Source organism: Nerophis lumbriciformis, linkage group LG02 (assembly GCF_033978685.3).
Source record: "Nerophis lumbriciformis linkage group LG02, RoL_Nlum_v2.1, whole genome shotgun sequence".
Classification (NCBI taxonomy): Eukaryota; Metazoa; Chordata; class Actinopteri; order Syngnathiformes; family Syngnathidae; genus Nerophis; species Nerophis lumbriciformis.
The window spans coordinates 74,143,501-74,157,376 of record NC_084549.2 but is presented as its reverse complement, the minus strand read 5'-3'; the positions used below and the strand labels follow the sequence as shown (position 1 = coordinate 74,157,376).

At 41.3% G+C, this 13,876-nt stretch overlaps 1 protein-coding gene across 1 annotated transcript in view; it reads left to right on the top strand.

Annotated features, from left to right (window-relative positions):
- The window catches only part of grid1a (glutamate receptor, ionotropic, delta 1a), a 758,266-nt gene that overhangs the window by 589,459 nt on the left and 154,931 nt on the right, over positions 1–13,876 (top strand). The window contains exon 5 of the mRNA XM_061968559.1: positions 8,644–8,697. Within this exon, the coding sequence (XP_061824543.1) occupies positions 8,644–8,697 (54 nt within the window). The remainder of the gene's footprint in view (positions 1–8,643; positions 8,698–13,876) is intronic.

Here is a 13,876-nt window from a genome sequence, read left to right as displayed (position 1 = left end):
CTAAATGTGTGGTATCATCCAAAACTAATGTCAAGTATCAAAGAAGAGAAGAATAAGTGATTATTACAATTTAACAGAAGTGTAGATAGAACATGTTCAAACAGAAAATAAGCAGATATTAACAGTAAATGAGCAAGTAGATCATACTTGCCAACCCTCCCGGATTTTCCGGGAGACTCCCGAAATTCAGCGCCTCTCCCGAAAACCTCCCGGGACAAATTTTCTCCTGAAAATCTCCCGAAATTCAGGTGGACTCAGGTCCATGAGGACCTGAGTCCGCTAACCCACAATATAACCAGCAAACCTGCCCAATCACGTTATAACTGTAGAATGATGGAGGGCGAGTCCTTGGTTTCTTATGTGGGTTTATTGTTAGACAGTTTCATTAACGTCCTCCCAGCGCGGCAACAACACACAACAAGAGCAGTCACGTTTTCGTCTACCGTAAAGCAGTTTGTCTGCCGTAAACAGCAATGTTGTGACACTCTTAAACAGGACAATACTGCCATCTAGTGCATTTGATGAAAGCACTTTTGTGCGTGCCACACAGCAATGCATCATCAGAGAGGGTGTTCAGCATGGTTCGAAAAATAGTGACAGAGAATAGAACAAGGATGGACAATTCAACCCTTAACTCAACAATGAGTAGATGAGTGTTATGTGTGTGTATATGTGTAAATAAATGAACACTGAAATTCAAGTATTAATTTTTTGTATATATATATATATATATATATATATATATATATATATATATATAATAAAATTAATATATATATATATATATATATATACATACATATAATAAAATAAATATATATATATATACAGTACGTATATATATATAGCTAGAATTCACTGAACGTCAAGTATTTGTTATATATATATATATATATATATATATATATATATATATATATATATATATATATATATATATATATATATATATGAAATACTTGACTTGGTGAATTCTAGCTGTAAATATACTCCTCCCCTTTTAGCCACGCCCCCAACCACGCCCACCCCCCACCCCCTCCCCCCACCTCCCGAAATCGGAGGTCTCAAGGTTGGCAAGTATGAAGTAGATGAATAATCAATTTTTACAGTTTGTCCCTCATAATGTGTCCAAAATAATAGGTGTATAAATGACACAGTATGTTACTGCATACGTCAGCAGACTAATTAAGAGTCTTTGTTTGTTTACTTACTACTAAAATACAAGTTGTCTATTTATTTTAAGAACTAAATGACAATAATAAACATATGTTTCATCTACACTAAGATTTGTTGTCAAAATAAAGCCAATAATGAATTTTTTTGTGGTCCTTTTATTTTGAAAAGTATCAAAATGGAGCAAGGGGACCTCCCTAGTCTGCACACATGTTCATGTTGCAGGTTGAAAAGGTGCAACAGAGAAGTGTTTTGAGGCCATGTTTGCTGCAAACAATCCAGAATGTTCCCCACTAGAGAAAGTTGAAGTGGAGCGGCTCCAAGCCTGCCTCCCCTCCACCTGGTCCAAAATATGTCTCTGCACCATCCCTTCTTGGCGTCCTCCTCCTCAAAATTGGACTTGGCCTTAGTGCCATGGCGAGCGTAGGAGAACACGCCTGAAGCTCCTGATGAGAGATCTCAGTGCTGGAATATTCCTCACGTCCCTCCAGGCGCAACTCCTCCACGCTTGCATCTTCTCCTTTTCAGCGCCGCACAAAGAACACAATCGCCCGTCTAAGCTCCGGAGTGCGTCTACTCTCTTGTTCGCTCGCTTCCATCACATTCGACGAGGACGAGGGTGATTAGGCGCATTGTAAGGAGGATTGTATCCAAGCACGAGGCGCCTTTTTGTCTTTTAAGTGCCGCTTCTTTGGAATCCTAGTGCGGAAGCCACATTGTGCTCTATTGAACAAATATCACTACTGACATCAAGATGATCCCAATTCCGTGTCGCAGTTTGTTTATCATCCCAACTAAATAGTTCAGAGGTTCTAAAACAGAAAACATTGAGGACCATCATTAACATACAGTAGCGTAGTAGGGCTAAATATTCATTAAAAACATTAAAAGCAAAGCAGAGGGTGTTTTTGTATTAAGTACTGTATTTTTCTGACCATAGGGCGCACCGGATTATAAGGCGCACCGCCGTTGAGCGGGTCTTTTCAGGTCTATTTTCATACAAAAGGCACACCGATGAACCGGTATAGACCCGTTCATCGGTGCGCCTTTTGTACATATGTACATATGTAGTCCCTGACTCCTTTGTCATGTGTGGTCCCTGACTCCTTTGTCATCTGTGGTCCCTGACTCCTTTGTCATCTGTGGTCCCTGACTCCTTTGTCATCTGTGGTCCCTGACTCCTTTGTCATGTGTGGTCCCTGACTCCTTTGTCATCTGTGGTCCCTGACTTCTTTGTCATCTGTGGTCCCTGACTCCTTTGTCATCTGTGGTCCCTGACTCCTTTGTCATCTGTGGTCCCTGACTCCTTTGTCATCTGTGGTCCCTGACTCCTTTGTCATATGTAGTCCCTGACTCCTTTGTCATCTGTGGTCCCTGACTCCTTTGTCATCTGTGGTCCCTGACTCCTTTGTCATCTGTAGTCCCTGACTCCTTTGTCATGTGTGGTCCCTGACTCCTTTGTCATCTGTGGTCCCTGACTCCTTTGTCATGTGTGGTCCCTGACTCCTTTGTCATCTGTGGTCCCTGACTCCTTTGTCATCTGTGGTCCCTGACTCCTTTGTCATCTGTGGTCCCTGACTCCTTTGTCATCTGTGGTCCCTGACTCCTTTGTCATCTTTAGTCCCTGACTCCTTTGTCATCTGTGGTCCCTGACTCCTTTGTCATATGTAGTCCCTGACTCCTTTGTCATGTGTGGTCCCTGACTCCTTTGTCATCTGTGGTCCCTGACTCCTTTGTCATGTGTGGTCCCTGACTCCTTTGTCATCTGTGGTCCCTGACTCCTTTGTCATCTGTGGTCCCTGACTCCTTTGTCATCTGTAGTCCCTGACGCCTTTGTCATCTGTGGTCCCTGACTCCTTTGTCATCTGTGGTCCCTGACTCCTTTGTCATATGTAGTCCCTGACTCCTTTGTCATGTGTGGTCCCTGACTCCTTTGTCATCTGTGGTCCCTGACTCCTTTGTCATCTGTGGTCCCTGACTCCTTTGTCATCTGTGGTCCCTGACTCCTTTGTCATCTGTGGTCCCTGACTCCTTTGTCATATGTAGTCCCTGACTCCTTTGTCATGTGTGGTCCCTGACTCCTTTGTCATGTGTGGTCCCTGACTCCTTTGTCATCTGTGGTCCCTGACTCCTTTGTCATCTGTGGTCCCTGACTCCTTTGTCATGTGTGGTCCCTGACTCCTTTGTCATCTGTGGTCCCTGACTCCTTTGTCATCTGTAGCCCCTGACTCCTTTGTCATATGTAGTCCCTGACTCCTTTGTCATGTGTGGTCCCTGACTCCTTTGACATCTGTGGTCCCTGACTCCTTTGTCATCTGTGGTCCCTGACTCCTTTGTCATCTGTGGTCCCTGACTCCTTTGTCATCTGTGGTCCCTGACTCCTTTGTCATCTGTGGTCCCTGACTCCTTTGTCATCTGTGGTCCCTGACTCTTTTGTCATCTGTGGTCCCTGACTCCTTTGTCATCTGTGGTCCCTGACTCCTTTGTCATCTGTAGTCCCTGACTCCTTTGTCATATGTAGTCCCTGACTCCTTTGTCATGTGTGGTCCCTGACTCCTTTGTCATCTGTGGTCCCTGACTCCTTTGTCATCTGTGGTCCCTGACTCCTTTGTCATCTGTGGTCCCTGACTCCTTTGTCATCTGTAGTCCCTGACTCCTTTGTCATATGTAGTCCCTGACTCCTTTGTCATCTGTGGTCCCTGACTCCTTTGTCATCTGTGGTCCCTGACTCCTTTGTCATCTGTGGTCCCTGACTCCTTTGTCATCTGTGGTCCCTGACTCCTTTGTCATCTGTGGTCCCTGACTCCTTTGTCATGTGTGGTCCCTGACTCCTTTGTCATCTGTGGTCCCTGACTCCTTTGTCATGTGTGGTCCCTGACTCCTTTGACATCTGTGGTCCCTGACTCCTTTGTCATCTGTGGTCCCTGACTCCTTTGTCATCGGCCTTAAGCACATTACACAAAAACAACAAACAGATCTCATTTGCACCCCCTGGTGGTGAAATGTATCAAAATGAGGGTGGTCCCAAAATGGGAGGGATTTTTCAAATTGACTGTGTGTCGCTTTTAAAAGTGCTCCCCCCTCTGGCCAACATATGAAATAACAAGTGTGTGTAAGAAATTGAAATGCGCCCCCTTTGGCCAAAATGAATAAAACCAATCAAATAAATATGTATATAGAGACGCACTGTAATAACGTGAAGTAAATAATGAAGATTAAAAAACAATTATAAAAAAAAAGCAGTCTTTTTCTCACAATATGTCGATTTATTTCTTATTAAAATTGGGGGGGAAAAAATGCATATTCTTTCTGTTTCTGTAATATTGCAATATTTTCTCGTGGCGACATTTGCCATATAAAATTCGGACTCGTGTCACAATGTTGCCAATGTTTTTGTTGTTCTTGTAAAATAGTGACATTTTTTTGAGTAATATTATGACTTTTGTCATCATTTTGCCAAGTATTATAATATTGCCAACATTTTTAAGTTTTCTTATAAAATTGCGACTTTTGTCGGGTAAAATTACGAACCTTTTTTATAAAGTTGCCAACATTTTAAGCACTTCTTGTAAAATGTTGACTTGCGTTGAGTAAAATGACGACTTTTATCATAATACTGTCAAAATTCTTGTGAAATTGTGACGTTTTTCTTGTAAAAAACAAATGTTTTCACAACATGCTTTTTATATTTGCATAGTATGTATATATTATTAACATTTTAAATACCCATCTTTTTATATCTAGAAAGGCTGGTCCTGACGAGGGAGGCATTTTATACAAAAATGTGTGTGTGTGTGTGTGTGTGTGTGTGTACAACACAAGCAGATGGCAACAAGAGCGTAGGCTGCTGCATGTTCTTTAAATGCAGAAAAAAGCCATAGGGACGCGTTGATAGTAGTCGTGAGGACAGAACAACAACAAGCAAACGCACAAAGTGTACTTCCAATTTTAGAAACAACTGATGAGGAAGAATATTCATGAGGTTGGAAGAATGCTGATGTATCTGTTTATGTCTTTAAATAGCAAACAATGAGACATTCCAACCTTGACAAAATGATTCAATACATTATGGGTGAAATACTTAGAAATTATTCATTGTTATTTTTATTTAAAAAATGCACGGGATGAAATGAAATGCTCCCCGGACGATGGCTTACACTCTTAGAAATAAAAGTGCTAAGTAGAACCATATATGGTTCTTCGGCTCGTCCTCATAGGAGAACCCTTTTTGGCTCCAGGTAGAACCTTTTTATAAAGGTTCCACCTGGAACCCTTTTGGAGGGTTCTACCTAGAACTGTGTGTGTAAGGTTCCACCCAGAACCCCCCATGAGAGGTTCTACAAAGAACCCATGCAGGGAGTTCCACTAAGAACCCTTTCGTATTTCAAGGGTTTCATCTAGAACCCACACAGGGAGTTCCACTAAGAACCCTTTTGTATTTCAAGACTTTCATCTAGAACCCACGCAGGGAGTTCCACTAAGAACCCTTTCGTATTTCAAGGGTTTCATCTAGAACCCACACAGGGAGTTCCACTAAGAACCCTTTTGTATTTCAAGGGTTTCATCTAGAACCCACACAGGGAGTTCCACTAAGAACCCTTTCGTTTGTCAAGGGTTTCATCTAGAACCCATGCAGGGAGTTCCACTAAGAACCCTTTCATGTTTCAAGGGTTTCATCTAGAACCCACACAGGGAGTTCCACAAAGAACTCTTTCATGTTTCAAGGGTTTCATAGATCTGACACAGGGGGTTCTAAAAACATCCCTTTTCAAAGGTTTTCACCGATAACCGTCTTGTCTTCTGAGGGTTCTATAAAGAATTATATTGTATTCTACAGATCAGTTTAGTTCATATTGTATTGTGGTCATTTATCATGTTGACATTGAACAAACATTTTAATGAGAAAAACATTTATTTAAAGATAGGCACCATTATTGGCAAATGTTATCAGGAAGTATGTCCCTGGTGACTTACCCATGCTTTCAACAATCCCTGAAGAACTCTTTCTTCCAAAAACGGTTCTCTGGATCAAAATAGTTCTTACTGGAACCCTTCGTGTTAGTGAGAACCCTTTTAAAACCAATTATTCAGAAAAGGGGTTATAAAGGGTTCTCTGGATCAAAATGGTTCTTACTGGAACCATTAGCGTTACCAAGAACCCTTGAAAAACCCTTTCTTCGGGAAAGGGTTTTTCAGAAGCAAATGGTTCCAGTTAGAACCTCAGCCCTTGTAGAAGAACCCTTTTAGAACCCTTATTTCTAAGAGTGTATAACCATTGTTTTTCTTTTCTTTTTTTTATGTATTTATTCATTTAACATGTTATATTAAATGTCTTGGTTTTTCCTCCCTCTGAAAATCCTATGAAATGTTTAACAAGCCATCCTATAATAATAATATAACAGCTATTAATGTAAAAATACAGTAAAACAAATATATTTAATGATGTTTTTTTTCATTATTTTAACATTAGGCTAATGTATATTACTTTATATAGATTCTACAAGAGTGATGTGGGCATTTTCTAAATGAACAAGTCCAAGGACCGCAGGCAAGGTCGCAGAGAAAATGCGGACTGGATTTTGAGTGATGTGGGCATTTTCTATATGAACAAGTGGAATGGATTGGATACCGACACACTAAAGGGGCTCTCTACCTTAAAGTACCAATGATTGTCACACACACACACACCAGGTGTGGTGAAATGTGTCCTCTGCATTTGACCCATCCCCTTGTTCACCCCCTGGGAGGTGAGGGGAGCAGTGGGCAGCAGCGGTGCCGCGCCCGGGAATAATTTTTGGTGATTTACGCTATGAAGTGAGGGGAAACTGAGTGAATAATGACAGTTGATATGATTATTTATTTAATCTCATATTCGGGCCACTTTATAATGATTATGTCGGCATGTATTTGTTAAAAAAAATAAATAATAATATATATATATATATATATATAACACCAAATTATTTAGGGGGGCTTAAGAATATTTTAGGGGGGCTTGAGCCCCCCTAAAATAGGCCTATCAACGCCAATGTTGTGGACGCCGTCTTTGCTCCACAGTAAGTCTTTGCTGTCGTCCAGCATTCTGTTTTTGTTTACTTTGTAGCCAGTTCAGTTTTAGTTTGGTTCTGCATAGCCTTCCCTAAGCTTCAATGCCTTTTCTTAGGGGCACTCACCTTTTGTTTATTTTTGATTTAAGCATTAGATACCTTTTTACCTGCACACTGCCTCCCGCTGTTTCCGACATCTACAAAGCAATTAGCTACCTGCTGCCACCTACTGATATGGAAGAGTATTACACGGTTACTCTGCCCAGCTCTAGACAGCACCGACACTCAACAACAACACATCATTTCCAAACTCATTTTAGATGGGGTTTAGACTGGTAAAATCACGGCAAGATAACTTAAAAATAAAGACAACTTCAGATTGTTTTCATTGTTTAAAAATAGAACAAGCACATTCTGAAAATGTACAAATCATAATGTTGTTGGGGTTTTTTTTTTACACTTACATGTTGCGGTTAATACTATTCTATCTTTATTTGTCCTTATTTATGTCACGTCTGGGACTGTGGCGTGGTTCGTTCTCCCGAGGCGCAAAAGATTTGGACCAGATATGACTTGTAGGTGAATACATATTTAATTTTACAATAGCAAAAGGAACAAACTAAAGGCGCGCACAGGGGCGGAGGTACAAAACTAGACTATAAACACAGAACTTGCACATTGGCAGAAACTATGAACAATTAAACAAAACTTGCAATCTATGGCTTGAATAAAGAAAACTTACTTGGATGAAAAAAAACGGCATGAAAAAGCGCAGCAAGGGTCATAAATGTGTGGAGAGTACAAATGCGGGGATGTCACCAGAAAGACAAACTGAAAAACAATGAACTTAAATACTACAGACATGATTAACGAAAACAGGTGCGTGACTCAAAAACGTGAAACAGGTGCGTGACGTGACAGGTGAAAACTAATGGGTTGCTATGGTGACAAACAAGAGTGCACAATGAGTCCAAACGTGGAACAGGTGAAACTAATGGGTAATCATGGAAACAAGACAAGGGAGTGAAAAGCCAGAAACTAAAAAGTCCAAATAACTAAATAAAACATGACTAAGACAAAAACATGATCACACAGACATGACAATTTACACATTCTGAATAAATGATGTGAGAATGTTCATGAGTCAAAGTCAAATTACAGTATGTTATTTATGTAGTTTGATCATTTTCCTCGACTGAAGTACTAACACCACTCTTAGCTCTGTTTTTAAATAGTTGGCCCAGGGGTACACCTTGCCTTGGTTCATGTCTGAGACCAGGGATCTTGGGCATGTAGAGGATTTAGTTTCCCTACTGAGGCCACTGTGTCGTGGTCCAGGTCACCTTGAATTGCAGAACTAGGACCTAGCAAGAAGACCACTGTGTTTCTAACATCTGTGTTCCCTTTTGCTTCATCTTCGCAGGCGGTGGAAACCAACCTGGCGTCCAAGGACAGTCACTGGGTCTACGCCAACGAGGTGGGTCCAGAACACAAATCAGCTGAGTGGATGCTTTTCTTTCAGTTCTTGTCACGCTGAGAGCTTCCTTCAAAGTGGACTCCAGAGTCTAGTGCACGCTCCTCGGCTTTTCTATCATTCCTGCAATTTAGCAGCCAATTCAAAAGGTGGCTCCCAGTAGACCCGCCTTAGGTTTAATGTTTATCATTATATTTATCACGCTGAAACATCACATCTGTCCACACGTAAAGATCTCATTAGATGACTGGACTCTGGTCTCAACACGCATTGATCCGCCTGGACAATTTTCATTGTCTTCTTACCACACTTTAGTCAGATCGTATAAAAAGTAATCAATAACCCCAAACTTCTTTGAAGTTAGGGCATACTTTCGATAATAAATGTTATTTTATGAATGTACTGCGCTCCTGCCCGTTGGGCCATCAGCAACTTTAGCTCGGTTGAAGTTCTTCTCTCGCTGCGACTGACTCAGTAGTGCCCCTGGTGGTTGTAGCCGAGCACTAGACTCCATTGTTTTGTAATTCTACTATTCCAGTTGCTATGTTGCATTCTTCATTTTCACATTCCTTTCCAAAGATGTTCTTCACCAGTATAACCATTGCTAGCGTTGGTTGTAGTCTTTGTTTTCTGATAGTCCATCCATCCATCCATCTTCTTCCGCTTATCCGAGGTCGGGTCGCGGGGGCAGCAGCCTAAGCAGGGAAGCCCAGACTTCCCTCTCCCCAGCCACTTCGTCCAGCTCCTCCCGGGGGATCCCGAGGCGTTCCCAGGCCAGCCGGGAGACATAGTCTTCCCAACGTGTCCTGGGTCTTCCCCGTGGCCTCCTACCGGTCGGACGTGCCCTAAACACCTCCCGAGGGAGGCGATCGGGTGGCATCCTGACAAGATGCCCGAACCACCTCATCTGGCTCCTCTCGATGTGGAGGAGCAGCGGCTTTACTTTGAGCTCCCCCCGGATGACAGAGCTTCTCACCCTATCTCTAAGGGAGAGCCCTGCCACCCGGCGGAGGAAACTCATTTCGGCCGCTTGTACCCGTGATCTTGTCCTTTCGGTCATAACCCAAAGCTCATGACCATAGGTGAGGATGGGAACGTAGAGCGACCGGTAAATTGAGAGCTTTGCCTTCCGGCTCAGCTCCTTCTTCACCACAACGGATCGATACAGCGTCCGCATTACTGAAGACGCCGCACCGATCCGCCTGTCGATCTCACGATCCACTCTTCCCTCACTCGTGAACAAGACTCCGAGGTACTTGAACTCCTCCACTTGGGGCAGGGTCTCCTCCCCAACCCGAAGATGGCATTCCACCCTTTTCCGGGCGAGAACCATGGACTCGGACTTGGAGGTGCTGATTCTCATCCCAGTCGCTTCACACTCTGCTGCGAACCGATCCAGCGAGAGCTGGAGATCCTGGCCGGATGAAGCCATCAGGACCACATCATCTGCAAAAAGCAGAGACCTAATCCTGTAGCCACCAAACCAGATCCCCTCAACGCCTTGACTGCGCCTAGAAATTCTGTCCATAAAAGTTATGAACAGAATCGGAGGAACAGTGTGGTTTCCGTCCTGGTCGTGGAACTGTAGACCAGCTCTATACTCTGGGCAGGGTCCTTGAGGGTGCATGGGAGTTTGCCCAACCAGTCTACATGTGTTTTGTGGACTTGGAGAAGGCATTGGACCGTGTCCCTCGGGAAGTCCTGTGGGGAGTGCTCAGAGAGTATGGGGTAGCGGACTGTCTGATTTTGGCGGTCCGCTCCCTGTATGATCAGTGTCAGAGCTTGGTCCGCATTGCCGGCAGTAAGTCGGACACGTTTCCAGTGAGGGTTGGACTCCGCCAAGGCTGCCCTTTGTCACCCATTCTGTTTTCTGATAGTACCGACAATAAACATGATAGTTGTGATATTGTACAACTTCTTCCTGAGAATAGCCTCATTTCTGTGTTGGGTTAGAGATTTGTTATTGACAAAAGGATTGTCTATTCAGCTATTATGGTCCCAGACCTCAACCCCTGAAGCCTTCCTGTAAGTCTCAAGACTTGATGGAGTGATGTCCTGTCTGAGGCCATTCTAGGTATCAACAATGACCTTCATTCTCTTGACCTTCATCTTTCCCTTGTACTAGTCTCCTTCTCCTGGTTCTGATCCAAACTAAACTCCTGGTTCTCCTGGTTCTGATCCAAACTAAACTCCTGGTTCTCCTGGTTCTGATCCAAACTAAACTCCTGGTTCTCCTGGTTCTGATCCAAACTAAACTGCCCATGAAGCTGACATTGACCTTGACAGTAGAAGACACTCGTTGTCATTCAGAGCTCCTCACGGGGTTTGTCACCTCTTTAACGGTAACTCAATCACAGAATCGACAACATTTGTTCAAATTCTCGACAGCGTGGTGAGGAAGAACGATGGAAATTGGGTTCCCAGAAATAATTACATTTCTGGGAACTTCCTCAACGGAATTGAAGGTCAGACAGTAAATAATACTGGGAAAAATAAATCATATTTTTTTTTTACATGAAATCATCTTGTAATTGGTTTTAGAGTTCATCTTTGCAGTCGGATGTTAACATTATATGTGAATGGACCGACAAATGTGTGTGTTACAAGTGGGAATAGGCGGTGTATGTGGACGGACACAGTGTGTGTGTGTGAATGGACAGACGTAGAACACATTTACAGTGTGGGTATATGAAAGGACAGACAGGTGTGTGTGTATGAACCAGCAGCTGTTTACATTAAGTGAATGCACAAACAGATGCTGGACAGATGTGTGCATTACCTGTGTTTATAAACAGGCTGACAAGGCCTATGTCAGTGTGTGAGTGGACAAACAGGTGTTTACATTGACACGCAAATGCTTGTATTGTGTGCATATGGAAGGACATACATGGGTGCATTATCTGTGTGTGTGAATGGATCGACAGATGTTTGCATTGTGTGAAACAGATGCTTACAGTGTGGTTATTTGAATGGACAGACACATTTGTGCATTAAACATGTTTATTAACGGGCTGACAAGGCTTGTGTCAGTGTGTGAGTGGACAAACAGGTGTTTACATTGACGTACAGATGCTTATACTGTGGGCATATGAAAAGACAGACATTGGAGAGTAACTTGTAGCTTAGCTACATTTAATGGAAAGTAACTTGTAGCTTAGCTACATTTAATGGAAAGTAACTTGTAACTTAGCTACATTTAATGGAGAGTAACTTGTAGCTTAACTACATTTAATGGAGAGTAACTTGTAGCTTAGCTACATTTAATGGAGAGTAACTTGTAGCTTAGCTACATTTAATGGAAAGTAACTTGTAACTTAGCTACATTTAATGGAGAGTAACTTGTAGTTTAGCTACATTTATTGGAGAGTAACTTGTAGCTTAGCTACATTTAATGGCGAGTAACTTCTAACTTAGCTACATTTAATGGAGAGTAACTTGTAACTTAGCGGCATTTAATGGCGAGTAACTTCTAACTTAGCTACATTTAGTGGAGAGTAACTTGTAACTTAGCTACATTTAATGGAGAGTATCTTGTAACTTAGCTACATTTAATGGAGAGTAATTTGCTGCTTTGCTACATTTAATGGAGAGTGACTTGTAGCTTAGCTACATTTAATGGAGAGTAACTTGTAGCTTAGCTACATTTAATGGCGAGTAACTTGTAGCTTAGCTACATTTAATGGAAAGTAACTTGTAACTTAGCTACATTTAATGGAGAGTAACTTGTAGCTTAACTACATTTAATGGAGAGTAACTTGTAGCTTAGCTACATTTAATGGAGAGTAACTTGTAGCTTAGCTACATTTAATGGAAAGTAACTTGTAACTTAGCTACATTTAATGGAGAGTAACTTGTAGCTTAGCTACATTTAATGGCGAGTAACTTGTAGCTTAGCTACATTTAATGGAAAGTAACTTGTAACTTAGCTACATTTAATGGAGAGTAACTTGTAGCTTAACTACATTTAATGGAGAGTAACTTGTAGCTTAGCTACATTTAATGGAGAGTAACTTGTAGCTTAGTTACATTTAATGGAAAGTAACTTGTAACTTAGCTACATTTAATGGAGAGTAACTTGTAGCTTAGCTACATTTAATGGAGAGTAACTTGTAGCTTAGCTACATTTAATGGAGAGTAACTTGTAACTTAGCGGCATTTAATGGCGAGTAACTTGTAACTTAGCTACATTTAATGGAGAGTAACTTGTAGCTTAGCTACATTTAATGGCGAGTAACTTGTAACTTAGCTACATTTAATGGAGAGTAACTTGTAACTTAGCTACATTTAATGGCGAGTAACTTCTAACTTAGCTACATTTAGTGGAGAGTAACTTGTAACTTAGCTACATTTAATGGAGAGTAACTTGTAACTTAGCTACATTTAATGGAGAGTAATTTGCTGCTTTGCTACATTTAATGGAGAGTAACTTGTAGCTTAGTTATATTTAATGGAGAGTATCTTGTAACTTAGCTACATTTAATGGAGAGTAACTTGTAGCTTAGCTACATTTAATGGAGAGTAACTTGTAGCTTAGCTACATTTAATGGAGAGTAACTTGTAACTTAGCGGCATTTAATGGCGAGTAACTTGTAACTTAGCTACATTTAATGGAGAGTAACTTGTAGCTTAGCTACATTTAATGGCGAGTAACTTGTAACTTAGCTACATTTAATGGAGAGTAACTTGTAGCTTAGCTACATTTAATGGCGAGTAACTTCTAACTTAGCTACATTTAGTGGAGAGTAACTTGTAACTTAGCTACATTTAATGGAGAGTAACTTGTAACTTAGCTACATTTAATGGAGAGTAATTTGCTGCTTTGCTACATTTAATGGAGAGTAACTTGTAGCTTAGTTATATTTAATGGAGAGTATCTTGTAACTTAGCTACATTTAATGGAGAGTAACTTGTAGCTTAGCTACATTTAATGGAGAGTAACTTGTAGCTTAGCTACATTTAATGGAGAGTAACTTGTAACTTAGCGGCATTTAATGGCGAGTAACTTGTAACTTAGCTACATTTAATGGAGAGTAACTTGTAGCTTAGCTACATTTAATGGTGAGTAACTTGTAGCTTAGCTACATTTAATGGAAAGTAACTTGTAGCTTAGCTACATTTAATGGAGAGTAACTTGTAGCTTAGCTACATTTAATGGTGAGTAACTTGTAACTTAGCTACATTT